This window comes from Pyxicephalus adspersus, chromosome Z, assembly GCF_032062135.1.
Source record: "Pyxicephalus adspersus chromosome Z, UCB_Pads_2.0, whole genome shotgun sequence".
Lineage (NCBI taxonomy): Eukaryota > Metazoa > Chordata > Amphibia > Anura > Pyxicephalidae > Pyxicephalus > Pyxicephalus adspersus.
In genome coordinates this window covers 88,778,787-88,792,727 of record NC_092871.1, presented here as the reverse complement: position 1 = coordinate 88,792,727, position 13,941 = coordinate 88,778,787, and the positions used below count along the sequence as shown (strand labels likewise).

General features: G+C 37.0%; 1 protein-coding gene across 1 annotated transcript in view; it reads left to right on the top strand.

The window, feature by feature from the left end:
• The window catches only part of LOC140343901 (G-protein coupled receptor 83-like), a 31,713-nt gene extending 19,303 nt beyond the window's left edge, over positions 1-12,410 (top strand). Inside the window, exons 4-5 of the mRNA XM_072430801.1 lie at positions 1,622-2,893; positions 10,755-12,410. Of these exons, the coding sequence (XP_072286902.1) occupies positions 1,622-2,243 (622 nt within the window). The 3' untranslated portion in view covers positions 2,244-2,893; positions 10,755-12,410. The remainder of the gene's footprint in view (positions 1-1,621; positions 2,894-10,754) is intronic.
• Positions 12,411-13,941: the final 1,531 nt, after the last annotated feature.

The following is a 13,941-nucleotide window of genomic DNA, read 5'->3' as shown; positions in this document are numbered from 1 at the left end:
GAACATATTCTCCAACAAAAGGAGTTCACACTTTTCTGGTCACATCAATAATAATAAACAAAGCATGGAAGCAAAGGCAGTTTTGTTCTAGTTTTGAAAGAGCTGAAAGGACAATCGAAACTGCATCTTTAAAAGTATGCTGAATGCAAATATGCAATGTCTTGGGCTAGCAGGGAAACTTATTGATCTAGCAGGGCAAGGGGTAGAAAAAATAGCAGGGTACAGTCAATTTATTATGAGTTCGGGGTAATTTTAAAAACTTATTGAACGTGATTGAAGGGCATAACTGCTGATCATGCAGATAACTTCTATAGGTGGGACCACAAAAAATAATTTACCTGTTCTAAATTTCACCTGAATATACCAACTCAAGTTAAAAGGAGTCCATCCTGGTTGAGTCTATGGTGTTGTCTGGTTCATTGCTATTCTGTAGGATGTCCAGCATCACCTAGCCCTTGGCTTTTCATTTATTGGATTTTAGTTCTTCCAACCATGGAGGTTCAGAACCACGTGTGAGTGTTACCTAGAATGCTCTGCATGCTAATACAGACTCATACCTCCAAACTAATATCCAGCCATCAATGTACCCAAATGGTAGCCTATGGCCGGCCGCAGTCCTCAAGACCCTTACTAGGAATACGGAGGCATGTTTTTTTGGAGACTGCACTCCCTCGGACCAACCATGATCTTCCTTTAGTGTATACAGAAGTACAAATACTCAGTCTAAGTCTAGAATAGCATATATGATGAAAATGGAAATATTTATTTAAACATTTCAGAAGCATGTTGATGAGGGGGTGGAAGAAGAGACTGGGAAAGGCGCCACAGGTTTAAATTCTAATGATTTAGTAGCAGAAATGAGCATTTTTATCCTGTTGAGGCACCGATGACCAAAGGGTTAGATTTCTCAGCAGCAAGATATTCATACTGCTCTGTAGCTGTGGTTTATTTCTGTCTTTAATGCATGTTTCTGCATGTTAATGTTCAATGGCAAGCGTTAAATGGGCATTAATCGGAATGTATCGGCTTTTACAGACAATTTGCTAAATTTGTTGGTAATAACATTTTCTGGAATTTAATTATTCTCAGAAAGTCACTAACCCATGAATAACTCATTAATACTAATGAATAGAACATGACATGGATGCACAATTTGAGGTATGGTAAATGTTCAGTTGGTGTAGCAAAGATATAACCAAACCAGTCTGCTGTTGCACCTTCATTGTCCAATCCAAACTTTTTTTCCCTTCTTGAGTGCAAAAAAGTAAAATGTGCCAATTAACTGGCTGTGCTGTGTGACAGAGCCATGGTTTTTCAGAGTTCAATGGGTTTTAAGTGGCTCCTGAAGGTTTCTTTTTTGGTTCAGGTATGGGAAATTTTTATCAAGTTTTTACAACCCCCAAAAGTTTTTGAAAGCCAACTGTATCAAAAACATTCAACAAAAACCTAAACTCCTTTCACTCAATGAGGAACAATTTCCTCAGGAAATTTTGTTTCAACTTCCCAATTTTACCTAAATTTTGGGATAATGAAAACTCTAAATTTTGTTTATCCATAGTTGTAACCAAGTTGTCTTGGTACTTGGCATACCATAACCAGATTTTAATGTTTTCTCTTGCAGAAATACTGTGCGGATGGTTTGCCTTCCTAGTTTCCCTTACCCAGCTGACCTCTTCTGGAAGTATTTGGACTTGGCTACATTTGTACTTCTCTATGTATTACCCTTGATTGTCATCTCAATCACCTATACCATGGTGGCAAAGAAACTATGGCTAAGAAATGCGATCGGGGACATTACCATGGAACAATACTATGCCCACAGGAGGAAGAAAAAGATGACCCTTAAGATGCTGATGCTTGTTGTGGTGGTCTTTGCCGTCTGCTGGTTCCCGTTGAATTGCTATGTGATTCTGATATCCAGTAAACTTATCAGCAGCAGCAATGCCATGTACTTTGCTTGCCACTGGTTTGCCATGAGCAGCACCTGCTACAACCCGTTTATCTACTGTTGGCTGAATGAGAGTTTTCGCTCAGAGCTCAAGGCCTTGTTGTGTGTATGCAGAAGAAGGAGCCCTGCTCAGAGCCACGCACTGCAGACCGTCTCACCACAATTCAGACACGCCTGGACTGAAAACTGTAACTGCAAGCAAGGTAACAGCCCTCAGACTGGTGGCTCTGCCACTAATGTACATTCAGGGAGAACTGACATTTCCATTGTGGAGCCAATTGTCACAGTCAGTTAAAGACAATTGTGATATCATCCAATGGTGATTCATTGCACAACTTGTCTTATTTCATTTTATTTATCATACATTTACTACAAAGGGCCAATTCATTGATTTAAATCATTTAATTTGAATAAAGTTTGTTTTTTTATGATAGTTATTAAAAGTCATTGTACAGATTTTGACTTGAGGCTGTGAAAAAGTATGATGCCTTCAGCACAAGGCTGGTGCACTGCATGGCCAAAAGTTTGTGAATAACACCGAAGGAGGGTGTCTCCATCATACAAAGACATTGTAGACAATTGTGCTCTTCCAGCCATGTGGTCACAGTCTGGTGAAGACCCTTTTCTGCCAACCCTGGGGTACAAAGCCAGCTCCGTAAAGACATGGGGTCACCAGTTTGGTGTGGAGGAACTCAAGTGTCCTGCACAGAGCCCTGACCTCAACCCTACTGAACACCTTTGGGGAGAATTGGAATGATGGACCAGGTCTTCTCATCCACCATCAGCACCTGATTGCACCAATGAGGGGCAAATCCCCACAGATACCCTCCAAGATCTTGTGGAAATATTTCTGGGAAAGAAGGAGGCTACAAAACAAAAAGCGGAGGAACAACTGCATATTATTGGCAATATTTTTGGAATAGGATGTCCACCAAGCGTGTAGAGGTACGGTCAAGTAGACACAAACCTTTGGCTATAGCATTTTATTTTATTGAAAGCTGCAGATTTAACACAAAAAGTTACTTTTGAAAAGACATTACCATGTGACAGTTAGGTAAGATTTTGGGATGTATTTGTTTATAATATATGAGATATTTAGATAAATCTTCTTTATGCTATTCCAGAAAGTAGCGATTACCGATGCACACAGTGATAGGAATAATCCGAATCTTAGAATTCTACAAAGTGTTGTTGCACATGTTTAGCACAAGTATAAACAGAATTTAGCTTAGTGTGGGTGGATAACTTTTTATATTATTTTGTATATTCTATAGTATTTCAGTACTAATAAATATATATGAGAAATTAGCCCCTTATTTTTAGTACATGAAGCATGCCGTGAACCTTTTCTAAAAGCAAAACTTACAGTAAGACATTACAATATAAGTAATGGCACCCACACTTGTGTCCAGATTTTGGGTATAAAAATTTGTCTTAACAACCAGTAAAAGAGCTTTACAACAAGTAGCAAGCATTGTCCTCTCTAGCTCATTGTACTGTGAAATTATTCATTATCAGTGGTTAGAACATAAATACTTTTAGATGTTTTTAGCAGCTTAGAAACAACTACTTACATCAAATGAGTAGCAATTTTTTGCTGGAATGGAAAATAATTGGCAGTGATCCTATGATTTCAGGGCATTTGCTGGGATTTTTAAAGATGCGTTTCTCCACAGTGCTTACAGATAAAGCAATAAATGAGTTCTTTAGCTCTTAAGCTACATTTGTTGGTCTGGGCACAGGTTCTCTTTAAACATGGATATACTAATTACTTTTATGACCCTTCAAGTTCCAGAGGGGACCTGAAGATGGAAAAGGGGAGGTTTAGTCCAGCAGGTTAGGATTGCCATTGTCATTCTTACCTGCCAAACATTCCCATGACATCTCCACTTCAGCCTGCTGCCTTCTCATCTTCTATACAATTGTGATTGGGCATTGGAGGAGGCAGGGGAGAATACATGTAAGAACAGCAACCGCTGGTAGCAGCAGAAATGTGGCCACCATGAACACTAGAAAAGGTGACAGATACTGGCAACCCCTTGCCAGTCACAAGCATGGATTGGGAAGAGGGTCTCTGGCCCATCCACAAAGCCATCCAATTTGGGTTGATTTCTACTGATGTCCCTGACATTAAATTAAAGATGCCATTCTAAAAAAAAAAAATTAGGCATTTTTCTACCATTATACAAAACTGAAAAAAGTAGGCATGCAGGAGTGGACGATCAGGAATGTAGATAAATATACTCGCTAAATGATTTTAGGTTTGCTGTGTATCAAAACCAATTGTCATTTTTTTTAAATAAAATGCTTTACATCTTTTAGATTCTTTTCATTGTTTGTTACTCTCTCTACATGGCCATTCTCTATCTACATGGACTTCATTGATGGCTGCATCGTATTGTCTCATAATGGTGGCCATTCTTTTTCAAATGTTCATGAAAAAAGGTCAATACAAGAGCTTGAAAGGCAGATAAGGACAGAGTGTCGTCAATTTATAACAGGAAGTGCCTGAACCTTCATTGAAGGATCACTAGATTGACTGTATATCCCTGAAGTCCTGCTAATCCTCCATCATACAAAGACATTGTGGAACATTGTGCTCCTCCAGGCTTGTGGTCACAGTTCAGGAAAGGCTGACACATAGGGGCCGAGTTATTAAAGTCTGCAGAAGATACACTATCATGGGAGAACTTAGGTGATACAGATAACTTTGAAATAGATCTGGTCAAGGTTTGAAAACATTTGCTAACACAGAGCAAATTACTTTTATGAAATCTATTCCATAATTGCTCAATCGCTCAGGTTCTTCCATAAGTCTCTATTATCTAGTCCTGGAGAACTTTAATAAATCAGACCCACAGTCAGAGGACAGATATAATAATCAAAGCATACAGATATATTACAATATAACTTATTGATGTTATGGTAAGCTTGATGGTAAGTTTGAAGAATACCATTACTATTTCAGCTCTAATCATTGCACCAACTTTCTTATTGCATGCAATGCATTGATATCTAAATATAGAAATATCACAGTTTTCTAAACAAATTTAGTGGTTTGGTTGGTGCATCGTTCTCAGCAACACAGAGATGAAAACAATCTTCCAAAAATAAAATTCATCTTTTTGATATGAGGCTATGGAAAACTTTTGGTTTGACAAGAAAAAAAGCAAAGTGTAGGCATCAGGCATGTGATTGTTGTATGCATCCATAAGAGCCCACCAGCATCAGAAGTCTCTAGCACTAAAATAATTACGTAAATGTAAATGATTAATGACGGTGAATGTCTATTCAGGGAACACTCTGACAGCTGTAGAATTAAAACGTATATATAGCCTCAGTGAATTAATGGTCTGCTATATTAACTGTAGCACTTCCATTGCCACATGCACCTTCCAACCACATGTGATTAAAGTATATCTCAACCTAAGGTATATTGTAAGCTTCATATCAGTGAATGGGTAAAATATCTGGAGTCACATCCTATATCAAAAATACATCACGCAAAATAAAAAAACGGGACTATTTGCCACCTTTGATTATTCATATGCACAAATATTTTTCTGAATTATTATTTTGTAAGAATTATTTTCATGATTGGGTAAAAAAACAGCAAAGAAAAAAGTTTGACAACCCAAGCTCTCAACGTGGGCGTGCAGGGATCTGTCAGATCCTCAGCATTAGAGGGCAGTGATTGGGGCAACTGAGACAGATCCCTGCCAGCTCACGTGGGCAAGAATACCTGCCATCGGCCGTTTTCTTTTATGCTGTGTGTGTGCTGTGGGTACAGAGTTATCTGTCCTGCTACAATTAGTGTAACCAAACACTCAGGAGGGATCGTTACCTCCCCGTGGACTTTTTTAGGAAATCCCCTGTGCACTGATTTACTCCCCAGAAGAAGCAGGAAAACTGCCTGCGAAACGCGTTGGAAATTCATACATCAGCTAACTAACTACTAATTGTAAACAATGTTCAAATACTAACATCATGCAGACATACCTTCTTATTGTGTTGTTAAAATTTAATATTTTACCTATCCTGTTGCCAGTTAGTGAGTATTATAAAGAGTAAATGTGGATGCATCGGTCTCATTATTCCTGATGAAGCAAAACTTTGTGAACACACGTTGCATCAATAATAAGACTTAACCATATATAATGTAGGTCTAAAGCAAATTGTTGTAAATGATGTTTTGATGATTTTTAAAATATTTGTGGATATGAATTAATGGATAATATAACAAAAATGTATTATAGTGTAGGTTACCTTGGCTGCATTAGTTTTCCTTTATGAAGATAAAGTAGAGAATCTTGTTGATCTAGCTTAACAATATTATTTTCATTCTACAAATTTCCTGTTCGTATTTTAGATGAATATTTGGTAGTCTAATTCAGTAGACTAGGTGGACCAGGCATTCATGGCTAAAGTGCAATGGGTGAACATTGTCAGGAAGTGTGTTACTGGCAGAATCCAAGCACTGCTAAGCTATGAAATGGTATTTTGGGTGGGGGTTAGATTTTGACTAAGAGATACCTAATATGTGCATTGACCATCATATGTTGAATATTGGAAGAATATTGATTTTCAGGATTCATAGTTTGTTTTCCATTTTGTATAGGAGGAGATTTGGGTATAATTGATATATTTATCATATCATTTATATTACAATACCGTGGAAGAATGTGCTTGTGGTTCATTATTTGTAGCTTTCCAGCCATTGTTGGGGTTGGAAGCACCTTGAGAAGCTTCATTGAAATACATTTTGACAGCAGAGAATTTTATCATGAGTGGGTTAGAGTGGAAAATGTTGAAAAGCCTTTTCACATTAGCAGAATACTAATAAACAAGATTATAATCTAAGTAATTAAATATATTTCACCTTATATTGCAACGTAAAGGAAAGGAGAGAAAAATATATTATTAGCAAATAAAAAGTCATTATATGCTGGAAAAAAAAGTGGAATAATAATGACATTTTGTAACAATGATTCAGTTTTTTTTAAAATGAAAAGATTTCAGACATTCCATTTTCCATTTTAAAACTTATTGTAAAATATCTAAGAGGGGAGTTAATGCCATGAATGTTATTAACACAGAAAAAAAAAGATTAGAAGGGGATTTATCTTATTGATCTTCTCCTCCAGTAAATCCCATCAAACTACTGGAAGGCTGTCTTCAAATCTGTTTACATCTGTATTATTCATATGTGAAATGAAATCTGGAATAAAAAAAAGATATTCTATTGATTTTCTAATTGGGTGACTTTTTTAACTGCTTCCTCTCCATTACAAAATTAACAGCAGATCAGGAAAAACATAATAGTTTTTATAACTTTCCAGCTTCCAGCATGATGGTCTTCAATAGGAGATACAAAATTCCTTCCAGAAGGCTGGTGGGCTGCTGCGTTACTCTTGGCAGGTTGGTGCAGGGTGAGTTGGGCTGCTGGGTCACTGTTGTGGGGGTGGTGCAGGGTGAGCCAACCTGCTGGGACACTGTTGGGAGGTTGGTGCAGGGTGAGCTGAGCTGCTGGGTCACTGTTGGGAGGTTGGTGCAGGGTGAGCTGAGCTGCTGGGTCACTGTTGGGACTGCTGGGTCACTGTTGGGAGGTTGGTGCAGGGTGAGCTGAGCTGCTGGGTCGCTGTTGGGAGGTCGGTGCAGGGTGAGTTGAGCTGCTGAGAGGATCTCTTAAACCATATAAATAAAACCACTTATGTTTTATTGGCTGTCTGGATATCCCTATTGCCAATGTCATCGTGTATATTGCAGGACCAACAGCCCCCACTGGTTCTGCATTTAATGTGAATGCATCAAGGGCCCACATACATTATAGTTAATTGCAAAGCCCCTGAACATCATATTGTCACTAAAACAACTGGATAACTCAAAATAACTAAATAACTCAGTGGGAACATATCGCATGTGGGAGATGTCTGTAAAAGTATGATGTAAGTTAATTGCACTAAACTTAGTATGATGACCAAAATTGCTGGGGGGTTCAATGGGTCGTGTGGGAATATCTCCCCAGCAAAAGGTTTTTTAAAAGCCTGCTGAAAATCAAAGTTAAAAATAGTCAAGAAAAAGCGCCCTCCAGGTCATTGTCTTTTCAATGGCAGCGATTGAATGTCCACCAGGGAATGTCTGGTAAATGTCAAATTGCTTTATAAGTAGACCCTTTTGAAAATTGTTGAGATTTTTTTTCTCTGATCAAAGAATGTGTACCAGATCCGAAGTATAGCTTTTAGAGGTCCAGGCTGTATAAAAGATCCAATTATCTTTTCTAATCAGGGCTGTACATTTTGTTCTGGGCTTTCTGGACATTTCTCTAAACAAGCTGCTTCGATAAAATTCGAGCTGCTATTATTGCTGTGCTGGTTTTCATAACGCTGTCATGTTTAATTGTAGCTCTCCACAAACTTCTTAAATTGCTTGAAACATTTTAAATTCTGTGGTTGTCTGCAGAAAACAAGTAAACAAATTTATATTAAAGAATAAGTCTGGGAAAAATGTTAAAAAAGTTCCAAACTTCCCGTAGTGAGCTGACTACACTGCTAAATCTGCATTAAAAACTGAAGCAATGTTATCAGCCATGTCGGGTTCCTTCCTGCAGGACTACAGAAACACTCATCTCCTCCTTATCTTTGTAATACTTCCCTCTCCATATTACCATACCATAAAGGAGAAATGTTCTGTAGTTTTATCGTTTCCTAGGGAGACAACACTGTTTCTCCATAGATAGTAAGCTCTTTGGGGCAGGGTCCTCTCCTCCTCCTGTCTGTCATTTACAACCCCTATTTATTGTACAGTGCTGTGTAATATGTTGGCGCTATATGAATCCTGTTTATTCATAATAATAATAATAATAATATTAATAATGATAGTAAGTGCAACAGGAATATGTCTAGACTATATTATGAAAATTATATTGTTCATGTTGTGGAGATTTGGTGAAGGTATAAGTATGGGTTATGTTATTGTGGTGAAGTCGTGAAGATAAGGAAAGGATTTAGTTATGAAATATGTTATGAAGGTGTTATAGCGATGAGGGGAGGATATAGTTAGGGACTATATTGTATAAATGTTATAAAGGAGAGGACATAGTTGTGGATCATGTTATAGAAACGTTATAGAGATAAAGAAAAGCCTTAGTTATGGATTATAGCACAATGGCGATGGTAAAGAAGAGAAGAAGGCATAGTTATATCAATATATCATGGAGATATAATAAAAGGAGAGGACATAGTTGTGGACTATGTTGTAGAGATGCTAGAGATGTGAAGAGGACATAGTTATAGACAATTTTATGGAAATAGAGATCAAAAGAAGAAATATATTATGATGTTATAAGCATAATGAGATGACATATGGAGAGATACTATGGAGATGTTATAGAGATGAAGTGAAGACATAGTTATAGATAATATATTATGAAGATGTTAAAGATGGGAAGAGGACATAGCTATGGATTATGTTGTAGTAATGTAATAGAGATGAGGAGAAGACATATATTAAAAAGATATTCTAGAGATAAGGAGATGACATTGTTCAGGACTATGTTATGGAGATGTTTTAGAGATGAAGAGAAGACATAGTAATAGATAATATATTATGGAGATGTTAGAGATCAGGTGAGGACCTAGTTATGTATTATGTTGTAGTGTGTGAGAGATGAGATGAGGATGGAGAAGACTTATGTTATTAATATATTCTATATTAGAATAGATAAAATTAAATTAGAGATAAGGAAAGGACATTGTTCTTTGAGAGACATTGACATTGGAGATTTTATGAACATAGTTATGGATTATGTTGTGGAGATGTAATAGAGATGAGGAGAAGACATGTATTAATAGGATATTCTGGAGATAAGGAGAGGACATAGGTTTGGACCATTTTATGGAGATGTTAGAAGACATAGCTATCTCATGAAGATGGTTTAGAGATGAAAAGCGTATTAGTTATGAAGGTGTTTTAGAGATGAGGAGAGGACATAGCTGTTAACTATGTTAAAGAGATGTCATGGAGAAAAGGACGTAGATAGGGACTATACTATAGAGGTGGGAAGAGGACATAGATATGGATTGTGTTGCAGTAATGTAATAGAGATAAGAAGAAGACTTAGATTATTAAAATATTCTGGAGATAAGAAGAGGACATTGTTATGGACTATGTTATGGAGATGATTTAGGGAAGAGAGGACATAATATGGGCTATGCTGTGGAGATGAGGAGAGGACATAGCTGTGGATGATGTTATAGAGATGTTGTATAGGAAAAAATGTAGTTATGGACTATGCTATAGCGATAAGTAGAGGGCACAGTGGAGCCCTATCTATTGACTATGCTACTATAAAGATGTTACGGATGAGGAAAGGACATACCTGTGGACTATGGTATGGAGATGTAATAGAGGAAAAAATGTAGTTATGGGTTATGCTATAGAGATGAGGATTAGCACGGATTGTACTATAGAGATTTTATTGACATAGTTATGGAATATGCTGTAGTAATGTAATAGAGATGAGGAGAAGACATGTGTTATTAGGATAATGTAGAGATGGGGAAAGGACACAGTTATAGTCTATGCTTTGTGGACGAGAAGCCTTAGTTATAGACAATGTTATCAAGGGGATGTTAGAGATAAGAGAGGACATAATTCAGCCACAACATCTTTAAGGGCTTGATTGATTAAATGATAAATTAAGGATTGATTTTACTGTGATGTGTTATTTTGTGTCTAGGAAATTTTTGCTTCCATAAACATCTTGTTAATTCTTTCAAACACTAACCATTTTTCTTTTGCTTTACAGAAATAATACCGATTGGATCATTTTTATTCCGGGCCACTTAGGGTCCCAGACCGTACAAAGTTTTCTTCTATCACAAAGAGAATTTCCAACAAAGAAAACCAACCTTAAAAGAAAATGAAAAATTCCACAAAGATGTAAAATGTATCCATAAGAAGAGTTTTCGAAGGCCATGTTTCAAATTCTAACAGCTTGGAAAAAATCTTGATATTCTTCAAAAACATTTTAACACTAATTAACATGCACACGCCATAAGTGTCAGGGTAGATCCTAAATGGTTCAAACTTTAGCAAATTCTCAGGTTAAATTATTTGTAGGTGATATAAATATTTTAAATATACCCACAGAATTCACCTAATTGTGGTGCCGGTGTTACAAATATATTTGCTATTGTATGTGAAGTTATTACAACGTGTTGCTGTGTATATTTAAGATTAAGATTTATTCTAGAACTTGTCCATCATTATTAGATGATTGCTATCTTGTTTTACGTACCTGTGACGTATATATAGCTGTAATAAGTGTTGGGAACATGTCATGGAAATATTATCAAATAGGGATTACTTGAATGATTCAGGGAAAATATATTTTGTTTCAAAAAATTGCAGTTAATTTTGTATATATTACATTAAACATAAAAAATCTTTTTTATGTGCAAATGGTCTGATGAGATTGCAGTGGTAGAAATCAAGTGGCCTGCTCAAAAATGGGGCTATGTGGACTAACTTCCAAATAATGAAGGCCAGGTGTCTCCAGGCAAGCAAGATCTATGAGATCTTGGTAATCCTCCATCATACAAAGACATTGCAGACAATCTTCTAGCCTTGTGGTCACAGTTTGGTGAAAACCCTTTTCTGTTCCCCCATGACTGTGCCCCGGGGTACAAAGCCCCCTCCATAAAGACATGGGGTCACCAGTTTGGTGTGGAGGAACTCGAGTGTCCTGCACAGAGCCCTGACCTCATCCCTACTGAACACCTTTGGGATGAATTGGAATGGTGAACCAGATCTTCTCACCTGAACATCACATCTTCCTATAAGGCTATATGTATGGAGGACACCTCCCCAAATGATAGGGACCTGATGTCCCCAGTGCAGGGTCCTGGTATTATTCCATCATACAAAGACATTGGAGACAATTGGAACTTGAGTGTCCTGCACAGACTCCAGACCCCAAACCTACTGAACATCTTTGGGATGAATTGAAATGGTGAGCCAGGTCTTCTCATTCACCATCAGCCCTCAATCCTAACGAATAACTGAGCTTGGTCTGCTCATCAATTCTCTGCCCCAACATGACTGCACCCTTATGTAGAAAGCCAACTCTATATAGAAATGATTTGACCAGTTTGTTGTAAAAGAACTTAAGTGTCTTGAGCATTGACTTGTTCTCATTGACTCCAATCTTACCAAACAGTAAAATGAAGATGCTCACCTCTATTTCCAACACTGAGGAAGATACTTGAATCTTTTAAAAAAATCCTCATTATTACAGAAAAAGTTCAATTCAACCTAACTACTCATTTCTATATACTGCATTAGATTCTTGTATTTCATTACACTTGTGTACAGAAAAATAGGATTTATGTTCTGCTAGATTATTTGAGCATTTGTTGTTGGGAAATGGGACATTTGTGTGAAATAAACTAAGATCTCCAAGCTTTAATTTTGCGTCAATTATTTGATAAGAATTATACACATTCATGTAACACATAGCTTTAGCTCAAATAATGGAAAACACAAACATATAAAATACAGTATACTATTTGTGCACAGAACACGCTCAGAAATCTTATTTCTTCAGAATGCACCAAGCCGCCTACATCACCAGCGTTAGTATTCTATCATGATATTATAATTGGCAGAGCCTTCGACTTATCTTCTTCAGGATATCAGGGACAAGAATCTGCAGGTTAGAACCTACTAAATGTCCTGCAATATGTACTTTTGAATTATATGAATAATACTAGTTCTGATTTATTTTGTCAGAATCAGCTGTACCTGGAGAAACACATGCATTTAACAAAATATTATACTTTAAAATAAGCATGAAACATAATTAAAATAATGGACTTGGGCTTTAAAAATTTAAAACATGAAATCCTCACCTTTAATAGTTAAAATCTAGGAAGTAAAATGTATGCATCCAAATCTTTTACCAAAATAAACATTATCTGGTAACTATATGAATTGGATTTTTCCCTAAAATGCTTAACTAATGCACCGCTAAAAAAAAAAATGCTGTGATGCTGCAAAATAGTAAAAATCATTGGGCACAGGTGATGAAGATATCATTGTAAGTCTATGTATACAGAACTTATTTTTTGTATTCCTGGTAATCATCTTTCTAATGCAAATAGGAAGTAAAGATAAATGTATGCATTCATAGATGTACGGGTGTGCCTATGTGCAAGGCAGCAAGAGAGGAAGCGTCTTTATCAAGGACGCCAACTGTGAGACCTTTTAAAAGTCATTGGAGCAGAAAGAATGAAGCACTTACTTTATTCTGCTCATTGCGCATTAAGAAAAGGATATATATAAATATATAGATATTGTTCGTGATAAGCCTTGCATTTGTGATGAAGAACTATCATCTTTCAGGAGATAAGCACTCTCTACCAAACTACAAGACAGCTATCGAATCTGCGTGTACACCTCAGAGGCCCTTTGTCATCTCAGTGAATATAAGTGTCCGTATTTCTCAGTGTGCTCATTTGAATAAATAAAAATAAATGTCTACTTTAAAATGATGTCCAACCCTTTATCATTTCCAAAAGGGTGTTAGAGGATAAATGGTCACTGGTTGAATATGCCAGTAGAAGCTTGTTTAAATGCCTCAAAAGCAGTTCCATAAGGATATGGTTTCAAGAGGTTGGAGTGGAAAATTAACAGGCACAATACATGATCTATGTGGAAACCCCTTAAAATTTTGGAGAAGTCATTGTTAATGCAACGGTATTCCTATTGTCTTCTATCAACCTTGAAGTCACCGTATGATGAGGGCAATTTTCTGTTCCCCCATGACTGTGCCCCGGGGTACAAAGCCAGCTCCATAAAGACATGGGGTCACCAGTTTGGTGTGGAGGAACTCGAGTGTTCTGCACAGAGCCCTGACCTCATCCTACTGAACACCTTTGTGATGAATTGGAATGGTGAGCCAGGTCTTCTCATCCAACATCCAAACATGACCT